Source organism: Dichomitus squalens (genome assembly GCF_000275845.1).
Source record: "Dichomitus squalens LYAD-421 SS1 unplaced genomic scaffold DICSQscaffold_7, whole genome shotgun sequence".
Taxonomy (NCBI): domain Eukaryota; kingdom Fungi; phylum Basidiomycota; class Agaricomycetes; order Polyporales; family Polyporaceae; genus Dichomitus; species Dichomitus squalens.
This window is the reverse complement of record NW_006766889.1, coordinates 1,115,658-1,130,320: the sequence shown is the minus strand read 5'-3', so window position 1 is coordinate 1,130,320 and position 14,663 is coordinate 1,115,658. Positions and strand designations below refer to the sequence as shown.

The following is a 14,663-nucleotide window of genomic DNA, read 5'->3' as shown; positions in this document are numbered from 1 at the left end:
GTCCCGACCTCCCTGATCGAGCCTATCAGAACACAGGGTGATGTCGCGCCATGTGGAGGCAGCAGTCTCCGCCCAGAACGCGCCACCAGTCCGACAGAAAATTCTGCGCTCCCGAGGCTCAGACGATGTCCAGGAGCCCCCACGCGACAACCAGAACCTGTCCGCCCGTTGCCCGACGCCGCGCGCAGGAATTTGCGTGCGGAGCGATACCTCTCAGGCTACCAGGGGCGCGGCGCCACATGGACTATTCCAGCACGGTCAGGAGGACCGCTCAGTGTCTGTCACGCCGATCGTGTTTCGGGTAGACAGTGTGACCGTGACTCGTTCTACAGCGCAACGGCTAAACGGGTGCAGGCATCATCGCTGTGGTGAATTTCCACCCCGACAAAATCAGAATTTTCTCTGTCGCGCTGCCATGGCTGTCTTTCGTGCCGCTGTGGGCAAAGGGAAAAGCTCCCCGAGAGGAGTGTAACGGACGCTGAATATAATCTGTAGAAATTCGGACCGTGAGCGACGCTAGGACGACGCGCGGAGTGCTCACCTGAGTTTTGCCGTCGGAGTGCAACTGGTATCGATCGTGTCTGTACCGCGTCCCCGTACACCAGCGCTTGTGGAACAGCGATCTGGGACGTCTGCATGCTCCCCGGCTGTCCCCCGGCGCCGTCGTCCATGTCAATGGGCAGTGGGTTTGCCCCCGCCCAAATCTCTGCAGCGGAAGCAAACCTTGTCGGAGCGACGGTTCAGCACGACAGAGGTGTCCGCACCGCGGCAACGGGCTCTCTGGCTGGGCACCCCCTTTCCTCCTCGAAACGCGCCCGTCTTGGAAATCGCACCGTCCGCGCGATTCTGGGGCGTATGGGCCCTCTGTCATTTTCCCTCCTCTGATCTTACGCTTCTGCTCCCTCGCGCGATTCTTGAAACACTCATCGCTACCCGCGCGGAGCTACTGAGAGGATCGCGTTCGCCTGCATGGAGCGACAAGGCCGCGGGGGTCCGCCGCACGGTCACCGACGACAGAGCTCGCTCCCGCCCAGTCTCCATCGGTGGATCGTTCCGGGTCCTTCGCAACCTCGCAGAAGTACGACGGAAGAGGCTGCGAGAGGGTCGCCTGCGCCGGCAGAGGTGCGAGACGATCCTTGGAGAGATACGCCGACGGCCCTCGCGCATCCGATCTCATCAGCCCCGGCAGGCCAGCGACTCCCCTCCCTCATTTTGACGCAGGCGGTCTTCGATGAGAGCGCAGACAGCGGCGAGAGCGCGGAAAGTCGGCAACAGAGTCGCTCGCCTGCGCCCGGCGCGGTAGTTAGCCAAGGTGCAGCCTCCACAGCACGATCCTCCCTCTCGCTCCCCCTCCCGCCCGCGCGGGGCGGCGTCGTTCGATCGGATCCTGTGTATTATGCGTCAATTCCTACATATCCACATACTTACACCGTCCCCCCGCCCGGTCCACCTCTTCCGCCCATACTGTGGATTCCGCCCGAAGGTGCAAGGGGTCCGTCGAGCCAGGGTGCACCATCGGCCAGCCAAGATAGGGGAGATCCACCGCCAAATTTTCCTGACCCGCCCCCGAGCCCACGCTATGCGTCTCCCCCCTCTCAGCTCGTCGCCGGGCCTTCACGACTGCAGGAAGAGCCTCCCGTGAGTCCTACGAAGCGCAGAAAGAGACGGCCGAAATCGCAATTGGCGGTACCGCCGCAGGAGACTGCTCCAGTCCCAACGGGGAGTCAGCCTATCGACATCCCGCGGCGCGGATCTGGTTATAGTACGCGCAGTGAGTCTTCTCTTTACGGACCGCACATAGATGCGTGAATACGAGCCGAACTATCAGATTCGAGCAGCCCCTCTTCAAGTTCTCGAGCGCCGCCATCAGGGCCCCCTACCGGAGAGCGGGTGGTCCGCCCCCTTCCCACCCGTCTTCACGAACGGGCGGCTTCTCCCCTACGAGTGTCCGAGAGCAGCCGCAGGAGTCCGCCGTCCGCGTTCTCGTACTACGAGCCTGAGTTTAGCTTCTCCGTCGGATCGACCGCCTACGATGTAACCACGTTGCTGCCGTTGAGGGGGGCCACGATCCTGTCCCCTGACGGTGCTGAGCCGCCGCCTACATCGGTATCTTCCGCGGCCAGCCCCAGGTCGCCAGAGGTTGGTGGTTCATCGAATGCCTCCTACATAGCCCAGACTCTGCAGGAGCCCGGTTCCGAGCCGCAGGACGCGAGCCGCTTAGGAGCCGAAGGCACCGCAAGTGCCTTGGGAACGAAGAGGCGACGGGGGAAAGACAAAGACAGCACGAGTTCGGAAGGTTCAGAAGTTCCGCATCCCCCAAAGTCGAAGAAGATCTCAATTGCCTGTAACAAATGCCAACGTGAGTGTCTCGTTGACCAGCCTTGTTCACGGCGGTTCTAGCCTAGCCTCGAGGATCAAGCTGATACTTGCCTTCGGAACGGCAGAGCGGAAATCGCGTTGTGATGGGCAAAGGCCAATGTGCGGAGCTTGCATCAGGCATAATACTCATGACTGCCAGTACGCAGCAGTTGCGAGGCGGCGCGGGCCTGGCAAGAACGTCCAAGGGAACTCCCGACGGCCTGGGCAGCGGGCGGGATCGAGTGGCAGCAAACCAAAAGCGAGGCGCGGGAGGGGCAAGGACAGAGGCCCCAGCCCGCCGGACGCTTCCCTTGAGCCGTCTGAACCGCTGTCAGCGAGTGGTCTGCCAGGACCGGGCCTGACAGCTTCGTTCCCATATGCGCGCGCGGCATTCGAACCACAGTTGTCTGGACCAGTGCCCAACTATCCCGGCCTCGCCTACCGTCCGCCGTCATACCACCCCGCGTCCCGTCCATTCACGTTCCTCAGCGTTCGCCCCGGTCCGACCAGTCGCAGTACCACATCTGGCTCCGTCTCTGAGAGCGTCCGGTCCTCCACCACGACCTCCTCCGCCGCCCCCTCCATCCCTGACATAGAGGAGCTCGAGGCAGCCTACCTCGACATGACAGAACTGGACACGTACGATGAATTCCAGGGCCTCACCATCGACCAGGGCCGGCCTCCATCCAACGATCCCCCCCAGTGAGCCTTCCCGGTGCAACATGAGGTGAGTGGACAGTTGGACGCCGAGGACGCGGGCGTGAGACGGAACGCTGACTTCTTCTTCCGCTTCTCGCTCTCGGCCAGCTCAGGGTCTGTTCATTTCCCATGGGCTTCGCCGTAGCCGGCCAACTTTTGACAGCCGCCCTCGCGCGCGCCCCCATTCTCATGCTCATCCACGCTCCAGCGGTGTGCCGGCGGTGCCAGCCACGAACCAGAATCCGAAGACGACCTTATCCTAATCATTACTATGGTACGGATGCCGCGACAACTTATCGAATAAGCTACATCCTATGTGCCCTTAAGACGTAGTGTACTCCCGGTATAGCTTGATACTGTAGATCTCTAGAAGATAATGCGCCTAATACCATACCATCGCAGTCCACGGGCGCTGGCCCGCATTCATCTCATCTCGAAATCGGCACCTAGCGCGTAGACAGTCAGCGCTCCTCCTGCTCCGCGAAAAGCACTGCTGGAGGCTCTTCCTCCGAGCGCTGGGGCGGTCTGCTGATGCTGCCTCAACGCTGCCCTTCGCCCGAGTTGATCTAGGTGTACCGGTCCGCAAGCAAGGTTTAGAGGTGTATGACATAACCATACAGTCATACTTCATTCAATGTCTTGTGAACGAAACACTGGGAATGGTTAAAGGTTGCGCGCCATGAGGATGATGTATGTTCGTACGCACCTGCTTCCTGTAGCTAGAGCAGTCTCCTCGTCAGATCGGACGGAGCCGCTTCGATGTACGAGGAACCCAGACTTCTCGACACAGCGCGGCCAGTTTTAGAGAAGCTTCATGCCCGTCTCCTCGTTGCAGCCCCTCTGGACAAGCCTATTGATCTCTCGCGATCGACTGTGCAGAAGGCTACGCCCACATGCGGTCATATCGCTGCGTTCGAATGCCCAACAGGACTCGGTCTGAACGACTCAAACGGGCGTATACCTTAGCCGCGCTCCCGCGAGGCTGATGGTTGTGGGCGGGCGGCTATTGCCGTTTATGGGCATGACCCGCCGGCGGGGAGGAACCTCGAGGCACAGCAGATGGTGGTGAACATCGACGAGGAGCAGATGTTGTTGAAAGTGATCGGGGGTTGGCTAAATGAACTGTTGCGTGCTCGCGAGAAGACATGGTTTCTCGACGGTCCCCAAGCAAGCTGGATGCACGCCGTCTGAGCAAACGTCGAGGCGCCAGGACCGGAGGGCGGGGGCGAAGGACGGTCTGGGCCTGGCTGTCGGTTCTGTTATTGGGAGGGGAGTGCCGCGAGGGAGCGATGGAGGTGAAACCGCGTTCTGGTCGGAAGGCGGGCCCGGTTGATAGGGCGGAAGGGGGTCCGACGGGGATTGGCCAGAAGAATGGACACTGGATTCGGTTCGGATCGCTGAGCCTGAGCGAGCGGCTACCCCGGCGCCGGGCCCTCGCTGATGGTTGTATGCGTTCGAGAACGGCCCCATCCCCGCACACCCGCACCGTATCCCCTCCGTCATTCCTTGACCTCCCCTCCCATGGAGTCCATTGACCTCCGCCATCGTCGCGCTGAGGTCGACCGCGACCACCTCGCCTACGAGCGCCCACACCCCAACGCCAAGCACAACCACCCGCGCTGCCAACCGCGTCCGCCCCGCCCCGACAGGATGCCAGCCGAGGACGTCTCCGGCTACACACTCATGGTCGCTGGCCGTCGCACCGGCAAGACCTCCTTCCTCCGCCTGCTCTTGGACACCTGCAGCGTCTCCTCCTCAGTCACCCACGAACAGCTCGCGTCCGTGGCCAAGTTCGTCCAGGGCTGCAGTGGCCACACTGCGCATGTCCGGTCCGTGTCTATCGACATTGACATGGCGCCTGACGAGGCAGATGAAGAGCTTCCCCTCACCCTCACTCTCATCGACACACCGTCTCTGGACTTCGACGACGAGCCTTCGTCCCAGCGCACCCTCCAGGAGATCCTCCGACATGTCGAATCGCGGTTGGGAGAAAGTCTGGACGACGTGAGTGCTCCGTGTCTCAAGCGCCCATATAGACCCTGACAAGCCGCGTCGCGTTACAGGAACGCAAAGCCCTTACAGGCTCCCACCTTGTGCATCTGTACGTCCTCCTTTCATTTCCATCTCGCACATCACGGCAGTTAGCACGTTTTGGCGCGACCGCGAGGGCATGCATGAGCCTCTGACAGACCGGAAGTCCGGGGGCACTTCGGTCACGCTCAGCGATCCTCACGCGTTACGGAAGTGGGGCCGTATGAGCCGGAGTAGCATGGCTTCGGCTCACACCCTTTCGCTTCGCCTGAGCCCATGCCGTCATCTACATCGGTGCTTGTGGTCCCTCTTAGGCTCGGTGGGACCGTACGTATTCATAGGGCGTCGTCCGAGATCTTCGGTCGCAGTACCCTCCGCTGTACGTCGGCGCGTCCCAGTGCCAAGTCATCCTCCCGGATTCCCCGACGCGGCCGATGGTTGCTACAGCCAGCTTCTGGTGGCTGCGCGCTCTCCGTCCTACGTCCGTGTTTAGCTCTTCTGCTTCCCGTGTTGATGGGGGACAGCCGGCACCACTTCTCGCCGCGACGGACGAAGAGCGGAGGGATTCATCGGCATGAGACTCATCCACCCGTTTCCTCGACCTTCCGGGAAGTTGGATACTCGGAGCTGTTGTATGGCATTGCTGTATCCTCTCTCTGATCTGTGCGGCACCGTGAGCGGTGTAGTGGAGTCTGTTCAGGGCGGAAGCAACACGTGCCGATGGATCTCGGGGATTCCGCAGTTGTAAGGAATATGGGGCGATGACGCCCTAAATGGCAGTCCCCGCTATTCGGCGATCCGCTACGTTCACCGGACGCAACGTGATTATATCAAGCTCCCGCGCAGCAACGCCAGAGTCTACCAGACACCGGGTCGGGAGTGGTGCCAGACAGCCTGGTCGTAGGGTAAGGCAGACTAGGCGATTGTCGCTCATTGACAAGCCTGTCCGAGAGTTGCCTTGTGATACGTGCTTCTTGACTGCTGTGATATCGTGATGTTCGGCATATGACAGCGATCGAATTGTCGGCTTACACTTTGTCTATAGATGTGTGTATTTCCTCGATCCGGACTACATAGTACCACCCTCCGTATCAGCGCCACCCGTCCCACTTGTACCTCGTGCACGTACCAACAGTCTCTCTACTCATGAGTCTGAACATGTCATCCTGGAACCACCTGTCAGCAACAACCCCATGCTCTGTCGTCCAATCCTTCCAGCCTCCGACATCGCCGCCATTCGCCGATTATCCGCCCGCGTTAACGTCTTGCCTGTCCTCGCTCGTGCAGACACTCTCACGACTGACCGTCTCACCGCGGTGAAGATGGCCATTCGCAGAGATCTCGCGGAGGCTGGTATCGGCTTCGGCATCTTCGACCTCGACATCCCCCTGTATGCACAGCTGGAGTCCAAGGTCGCGAAGAACAAATCCGAGAACGGCTTCATGAAGCACCACCTCAACGGCAACACTCACTCGCCGCCCTCTACGCCGATCACGCCGACACTCTTGCGGCTGCCGTTCTCTTTGATTTCTCCGGATCTATATTCGCACAGCGACGGGGTCAACCACAACCAGCTGTCCCGTCACGAGCTTGTGTACCAGTACGCTCCTTCGAAACGCACCAACGCCAAAAACCAGTCCACCCCGAAAACCGCGCTCGGCAGGTTTGTGAGGAATTATCGGTGGGGATCGCTCGACGTCATGGACGCGAGCCATTGCGAGTTCCTCCACCTCCGTGGTGCTGTCTTCCATCATATGGAGGTATATAACCGTTTTGTCACTCTGCCTAGGCGAGGCTTGCTGACGCGCCGCGATCATATCCTCAGACCTTGCAAAAGTACACTCGGGAGTATTTGTTTGAGAAGTTCAGGGCAGAGGTGCAGCCTACCCCGCCACCTGCCATTCAACCGCCTCAGCAGCCCAGGCGAGTGGAAAACCGCCTGCCGCACATGCACGGCTCGCGTCCGATCCTAGCCATCGACACCGCGCCAGCCCATGCGAACGGGAATGGCCATGTGCCCATGCAGCGCTCAGGCATCGTCAACGGTCACGGAGAGCAACTATCCGCCCAAGTCCTCACCGCGGCCACATTGGCGGAGCTGTCTCCGAAGACAAGCATGTCCTCCAGTAAGCTCGATGACGCTCTTGAACCTTCTCCGTAACGCCGACGTCTATCGCTTCCCTAGGGTCTCAGCGCCAACGTGCCAAGAAGATAACGGTCGCATGCAATTTCTGCAGGTGTAAGTTCAGCCTCGTTCCCATTCTATCTGGACGCGGGTTCTCACATTCTGCTCGCGCCCGCAGCACGGAAGCTCAAGTGCGATGGCGGCAGACCGGCATGCGGACAGTGCTTCAAACGTTCGAACGCGTGCGACTACAGCGCAGGCAACAAACGCCGCAACTCTGCCAAGGCGCGGAAGGAGTACGGCAGCGACAGCGAGGGTGACAGCATCGAGGACGGGACGGCCGACCTGGACCACCACCCTTCTCATTCCCCCGAGCTCTCGTCGTCCGCGCCGCACTCCCGAAGAAGCTCGAACGTCAGCATGCTGCTGACGGACACGCTTCCGCCGCTGAGCGCTGCCGTCGAGCCACGCGAAGAGGCGTCTGCTGTCCTCCCTCCGATCAATTCCCAGGCTGCTGCTGGATACGGCATGCCCCCTGGATCTCGCCGACCGTCGATGAACACGGAGCTGCCGCCGATCGCAACCTTGTCGGGTCCCGGTCCGCAGGACGAGCCCCCGTCGCTTGCGGCGCTTAAGGAGGTCGAGGCTGCCGCCTCGCGGAGGCGCACGTCGTCAGCGAATGCCGCGCTGAACGGTGGTGGTCGCCGCGGTGGTGGTGGGTCGAAGATAGTTGCCTGCAACTTCTGTCGAGGTAGGCGTTTCCCTGGTCCTGCTGGCCATCTTCTGATTTCGATGCATATCGACTGATCACTGTTCCCACCTCCCATAGCTCGCAAGACAAGGTGCGACGGAGCGCACCCCACGTGCAGCAGCTGTTCGCGTCGATCGCTGCGGTGCAACTACGTCAATGATCCGACAAAGGGGCGCGCGAAGAGCACCACGAGTGGCGGCACACCGCCTGACGCGTCCACGTCTGCGTCTGCGTCGTCGCGCTCGTCGCCCGTCGCGTCGTCGTCCGTGTCTGTGAGCGCGTCCAGCGCTCCCGAGTCGGTGGGAAGCCGGCCCCTGAGCTCGTACGGATCGGACATGATGCAAGCCCCGGCGAAGAAAATGCGGCTCGCGCACGAGCTGAGCGCGCCGACGATCGCGGTGCTCGCCGGGCATTGAGCGCGCCCGCGTGTGCCCGTCGACGGACGTGCGAGGTTGCGCGATGTGTAACTGTATCGTCCTCCGTGTGTACGCTTGTCCCCCTCTTTTTTTGTTTCGCTCGCTCTTGTTCTCGTATCTCGTCCAGTTTATGTGACAAGCCAGGGACCGTGCTCGGAAACCTCTGATCCGATTCTGTTTGGTAGACCGCGCATACGCGTATGATCATATCCCCCCGACGTCTTGTTTTGATTCCCCTCCCCAAGTACGATGACCCAGCATTTACCCTCATTCCCGTTCTCCCTTGTTGCACTTGATAGTTGACCGACGTCTGCTTGCTGCCCCGACTCTCCCTCTCCTTGATTCTCGCATCTCTGTTTTGGGTCTTATGCTCGTTCCGCACCGAACCTGTACTATAGCCTTCCCCCACCTCTCCCCCTGTGCTGGCTGCGTTTGCCTACCGCTCCAAAGTGCCGCTGCGTCTCGCTTGCTGCCAAGTATTTACATATTTGATCGCATACGCCCGCGTGGACAACGAAATATTCCTCGAGTCACCTATGGAGACCCGAGAGACTATCATACCCGTCCATTGACCTTAGTGCGAGCACGTGTCTGGTGAAAGTGAACGTATGATGAGTAGTAAGTAGTTGGACCTTGCCGACAACCTTCCATGCCAAGCAGCAAAAACGCGAACTCTTCCGAGTACCGCTTGGTAGATATGGCGATATGACGACGCCACACAGAGCTTGCTGTCCATGTCAAGGCAGTCACGACTGCTGACGGACGGCAGCGTTAACCAATGTGAGAGTTGTGGTGGGAGTTGGCGACAGCAAAACATGAGATCCGCCGGTTAAGCATAAGGATGCGGTGCCAAATAAGGGCAGCGATGGCCGAGAAGACGGGCGGGGATGGCCAGAAAGAAAGGGCGGGACTCGCGGGACTCGGCCGACACTAAGTACATAGTACCACACTCGGCCTGCAATTGCAACTTGGCATTGCCGCTGGCAGTCGTTCTGCTTTGTCCGTCGCGAGTGCAGTGTCGTCTTTCACTCCGAGCCGCTTTGCCTCGCCGCCGCGTTCACATCACCTCTCCGCTGGTCGTCGCTGGTCGCTCTCCCGTCTCTCCCTCTTCCGCCGCTCGTTTCGACACCCCAATAGCCTCGTTCGAGACCCTCCTGTCGACACCCACGCGTCCCCGCCCCCGCCTCTTCGCCTACCAACATGTTCACCTTCCGCCGCAAGCCGAAAAAGTCAGAGGACAACGGCGGCCCGCCCTTCATTCGCACCTCGCCCTCCCTCCCCGAGCTCTCCGCGCAGGGCATCCCCTGGCCTAGCAACCTCGTCGACCTGTCCCAGCTCCCACAGGACACACCCGCGTCTCCCCCTCGCGGTGCGGCCAAGACCTCCTTCACGGCCGACGCTGCCCACCCCGTTCCATTCCACAAGCCGTGGTCGTCCCCGGGCAAGGCAACGGACAGCCCCACTGGGCGCCCGATCGCGTCCTTGTACCTCTCCAGCCCGCCCTCCGCGTTCGAGACCCGCAAGAGCAGCCATGGCTCGGCTCGTCCGCGCCCGAGCCAGAGGCGCAACAGGAACCCCACCACGTTCAATGTCATGGTACGCGGCTCTCGCTCTATTGTATGCACCTCATGGCACTCAACTCCGCCCTCTCGTTGTGTTGCTGTTAGGTGGCTGGCGCGCAAGGCGTCGGCAAGACTTCCCTTCTCCGTTTGCTCTTGGATACGGCGGACATCTCCCCGACCGCCACGGCAGACCAGAAAGCGGCGGTGGAGCGCTTTCTTCGCGGTCCGCCGAAGGGGACGGAGAGCATACAGTCCGCCTGCGTAGAGATCTGCGAGAGCAAGTACGACAGGCTGTTGCTGTCCGTCATCGACACGCCCGGCCTCGACTTCCGGGAGGGACATGAGCTCAAACTGGAACGCCAAGTCTCGACGATCGTGAAGTACCTGGACTCGCAGTTCGCAGACACACTGAATGAGGTGCGTGGCTATCTCGGCTCCTCAGTGCATCGCGTTGCCTTCCCTCCGTCGCGGCGCGACCGCGCCTTGATGTAAGTTCCTGAGAACTGACTTTCCCTGCAGGAGTCAAAGGTCGTGCGTCAAAGCAAAGGAGACCAACACATTCATTTGTCAGTACCAGGCAGCCCCACTTCTTCTCCATGTCCCGCTCACACGTTGTCCAGGTGTATCTATATGATCGACCCCTCGTCCGTCCTGACCGAGGGCGCGCGCCGCGCCCAGTCCTCCTACCCCACCAAAGTGCGCTCAGAGGTGACCGTCTCGTACAAGCCGCCAGACCTCTCGTCCATGTCGGACGACACCGACTCGGAAGACGAGGAGGACGAGAACGGGCTGACGATGTCCCCCGCCGACATCCGCGTCATGCGCCGCATCGCCGCGCGCGCGAACGTGCTCCCCGTCATCGCGCGCGCGGACTCGCTCACGGACGCGAAGCTCGCCGCGGTCAAGAAGGTCGTCCGGCGCGACCTGCGCGCCGCGGACCTCGACTTTGGCGTGTTCGGGCCCGTCGGAGCGGACGACGCCGCGAAGAGCCCGGCCGACGAGCGTGCGAACGGGAACTGGAACGGGCACGGGCACACGAACAGCACCAGCCACGATAGCCAGCACAGCGCCGACGACGCGGCTCAAGCCCACGGCGATGGCAGCCGGCTCGCCAGCGGTTCCCCCGAGCCAAGCCAGGAGAACGAGAAGCCTCAGAAGGAGGAGGCCAACGGCACGGACCAGCAGCAGCAGCAGCAGCCAGAGAACGACGCTGGCGAGCGGCCCTCCCGGCCCGTCATCAAGCTGCGCCCGACGCGGCTCGCGCGGCGGCCCTCACGGTCGCGGTCGCGTCTGGAGATGTCGGAGACGACGCTCGCGGAGGACCCGCACGCGCTCGAGCTGATCAACGACACGGAGAGCGTCGCGAGCGTGCGTTTCTCGGCGCACATCGTCGCGAAGACGGACCTGAGCGCGCAGCTGCCCTTTGCGCTCATCACGCCCGAGCACGTGCGCCGCCACCGCGCCCTCAAGGGCGCCGTCGCATCGCCGTCGGAGGCGGGCGTAAACGGCCACGGCCACGGCTACGGAAACGGGGCGGACGCGCACTCCAGTCAGGGGCATGCGCATGGGAGGAGGGAGTCGATGGTCGCGCCGTCCGAGGACGGGCATGCGCAATCGGTCGCGCAGGGCACGATCACGTCGCCGATCAGCCCTTCGACGACGGCGTCGCTGCGCCACTACCCGTACCTCCAGGGGCCGCCCGCGGACCTGAAGGGCGTGTTCGTGCGCCGGTTCCGGTGGGGGACGGTCGACGTGCTGAACCCGGAGCACTGCGACTTTGCCGCGCTGCGGACGGCCGTGATGTCGACGCACATCAAGGTTCGTCTTTCGTCGTGTTTCGTCGGGCTGCGGTTTCGTCTTCCGTCTTGGCAGACGTTTTGCGCCGCGGCGATACTTTCGCTTCTATTTCTTCCTGTTTCAGCAGAGATGACTAAGGGCTGACGATCGCGCGTGCTTCGTTACAGCTGCTCAAAATCCGGACGAAGGAGGTGCTGTACGAGAAGTACAGGACGGAGAAACTGCTCGCCAGGCGCGCGACGCGCAACATCGGCGAGGACGAGACTCGCAGGTTGCTGGAAGGTGCGTCTCCTATCAGCGGTGCCCGTCCTCGATCGCGATCGTTCGTCCGGCTCATATTCGTCCTCGGCAGATCTGGGATTGTAATTGATGAATTCGGTGCCCTTGACCTGTATCGGTGTTGCTTCCGTATCTACTGATAACCTTATTTTCGGTCGAGCCGCGAGGTATGGCGGCGACCCTTTCTGACGTTCCCTGATGTTATGTGTATCGCTCGCTCCATTCCCTCCCCCCCTTTTACAAGCCTCGGCTTCTCGTGTATACCTCCATGCTGACGTTCTCGTACGCTGTTGACCATACTACCGCTTACGCCTTGTCTGTAGTTTGACCTCTGGATTTTTGTCTTCACGCCTGCGCACGTCTTTCGTTCTTCCGTCCCTCTCCCCCCTCGCATTGTCACCTGTCATCAGTCACCTGTTCTTATGCTGTTCGTCCTCGTCGGAGATGATCCATTCCTTGTTGGTATTTTCCGAATACCTGCTCCATTCTGATACCGGTCGTGCTCGGTAAATGTACGTGTTATATACAGACTATCAGCTCTTGTGCTTCGCCTCGAGTTTCTCTATCTCCTCTTCCGATAGCCCGTCCAGTCTTACAAGAAGATAATCCACCTGCACAAACGGTCAGATATGCCTACTGTGTAGAGCAAGGCGCTGGACGTACCTCTACCTCCTTCGTCAATGGAATGATGTAGTGCTCGTACAGCTCCACGACGCCGTCTACGTCTATCTTCCGGGTCGCCGAGTCGTCTAGCGGTTCGCCTTCCGGGGAGAAGTTGATAGCGTACAGCGACGCTTTGCCCCGCAGCCTCTGCAGGAGCTTCTTCTCGACCTCTGGTTTTGTGATCAGGGCCTCCAACGCCTCGCGGTTGCGCGACCTGATATGTGGGATGAACGCGGCCGGGTTGTCCCTGAACTTGCTCTCCGAGACGAACTTCCCTACATCGTGAAGCGCGGCGAGGTCAGTCCGTGTCGCTTCGGCGTCATCTGTCGGCAGCACACGAGCGTACCGTAGTGGACGCGCTTCGAGATCGCCTGGAGCACCTCCAGGTCGACGAACGCCGCGCTGCCGTAGTTCCCGTCGTCCTCGTACTCGTCGTCGCCCGTGATGCCGTTCGCGCGCTTCACCGCCGCGAGCGCGATTGTCGCCGCGCGGGTGATGCGGGGGACGATGGACTGGGTGTAGAACGAGAGGATGGACGCGTTCACGTTGATCTTGTTCGGGTAGAGAATCGGCGGGTGGGGGAAGGGCTTGAGGATGGGCGGGGGGAGCTCGTTGATGTCCGTGAACGGGTACTCGTCTGGGCTGTATGGCGTCGTCGGGCACAGACACCTCTCCGTCAATCTCCCTCACTTCGCTCTCGTAGGAGTGGAAGCTGGGACGTACCTGGTGTACCTCCTCGCCTTCGCTGCGCGCGACGATCGCGACGGCGCACCGGAATCAGCACACGAGCATGCATGGCGGCCGGATCTTGGAGAGACGGGGATGGAGCTCACCATGGAAGGACTCCGTCTCTTTCAGGAACCACTCCAGCCAGCTGCCATGGAAGCCGATGTCTTTGAGCTCCTGGATCTCGCCGCGCCGGTACGCCTTGGGGTTGTGCGCGAACTGCGCGCGCTCTATGAGCGAGAAGATGATCGTGTCCTCGAGCCGTGTTAGGATCGCGCGAATGCGGTCGAGCGAGAGGGGATCGCCGCCGAGGATGAAGTTCTGTTCTGGGAGAGGGACGCTGGCCATCGCGGGTGTTGTACTCCTCGTTCGAGATGAGTTCGTTGCTCAAGCTTAGAGGGTGCGAACTGGTTGCTCGTTGAAGCACGAAGCTCACGGCGCGCGCGATGCTGAACAGATCGAGTCTTATGGCCGCCGACCACACGCTGTGGCACGGCAATTTCAGGTTATGGGCTCAGCGTCCGTTGTTTAGCACTGCGATATCATGACACCACTCCCTTGTCTCTTGACGGATGGCGATAGAGGTGGCAGTCCAATCTATCAGTCGGTGAGTCGTTTCTAATTTCATACAGGTCCGCCACAGTCGCCGGTGATATGGAGCTCATCAGTTTCGAGTACAGTATCACCGCGGGTTCAACGCTTCCAGTGCAGCGTGCCTTCACAAGCTGAAGACGCCATTATATCGGATAACTGAGGTTACGCCAATGTTATAGATCCTGCTGAGTGGTTGACTCCCGAGCCACCCCCCAACATCATCTATCTATGCAATGAATACTCCTCGTGTTCGAAGTGACGCCTACGGTAGGTTCTGCATTGAACGCTACTGGAGTCCCTTCGATCCGATGGATGCGGCACGGGGTAACTTTAGCGGTCTCTGCACATCCCCCTTCCTCATCTATGACGCCTACTCAACGTAGACCTCTACAATATATCTGTCGATCGATATCACTCCAGAGAAAGTCGCGGTACGGACTCGCCGTCGTGGTGCGAACATGCTGCCCCACATCGGAGCCTAGGTTGAGGCAATTCAGTTCCAAGAACCACCTGTGGAGACTCACCTTCCCCACCTCAAACTGAACGGAACTCTTCTGTGGTGCGCCGTTCCGTCTCTGACCCGTCTACCGCATGGCACGAACGTTCCTACTCGCTACCCAAGTTATTCGAGGCTATCAAGGGCGTTAGCCACGCAATTCCTG

At 60.7% G+C, this 14,663-nt stretch overlaps 3 protein-coding genes across 3 annotated transcripts; all 3 read left to right on the top strand.

Moving 5' to 3' along the window:
- Positions 1–1,579: 1,579 nt before the first annotated feature.
- On the top strand, positions 1,580–3,086 carry DICSQDRAFT_160603 (uncharacterized protein; the record flags this gene model as incomplete). The annotated part of the gene is made up of 4 exons (XM_007363950.1): positions 1,580–1,638; positions 1,659–1,771; positions 1,829–2,359; positions 2,445–3,086. 4 exons carry the CDS (start codon positions 1,580–1,582, stop codon positions 3,062–3,064), a joined length of 1,323 nt encoding a protein of 440 aa, XP_007364012.1. The 3' UTR covers positions 3,065–3,086.
- A 1,597-nt stretch (positions 3,087–4,683) lies between these two features.
- DICSQDRAFT_153971 (uncharacterized protein) lies at positions 4,684–8,781 on the top strand. The gene is made up of 7 exons (XM_007363949.1): positions 4,684–5,061; positions 5,121–5,158; positions 6,134–6,848; positions 6,914–7,214; positions 7,274–7,327; positions 7,392–7,964; positions 8,043–8,781. The coding sequence occupies exons 1-7, from the start codon at positions 4,708–4,710 to the stop codon at positions 8,378–8,380; spliced, it is 2,373 nt and encodes a 790-aa protein (XP_007364011.1). The 5' UTR covers positions 4,684–4,707; the 3' UTR covers positions 8,381–8,781.
- A 672-nt stretch (positions 8,782–9,453) lies between these two features.
- On the top strand, positions 9,454–14,527 carry DICSQDRAFT_102769 (uncharacterized protein). Its single transcript, XM_007363948.1, has 11 exons — positions 9,454–9,976; positions 10,048–10,359; positions 10,462–10,508; positions 10,563–11,760; positions 11,907–12,021; positions 12,092–12,629; positions 12,682–12,956; positions 13,028–13,325; positions 13,407–13,426; positions 13,515–14,014; positions 14,088–14,527. The coding sequence occupies exons 1-6, from the start codon at positions 9,581–9,583 to the stop codon at positions 12,103–12,105; spliced, it is 2,082 nt and encodes a 693-aa protein (XP_007364010.1). The 5' UTR covers positions 9,454–9,580; the 3' UTR covers positions 12,106–12,629; positions 12,682–12,956; positions 13,028–13,325; positions 13,407–13,426; positions 13,515–14,014; positions 14,088–14,527.
- Positions 14,528–14,663: the final 136 nt, after the last annotated feature.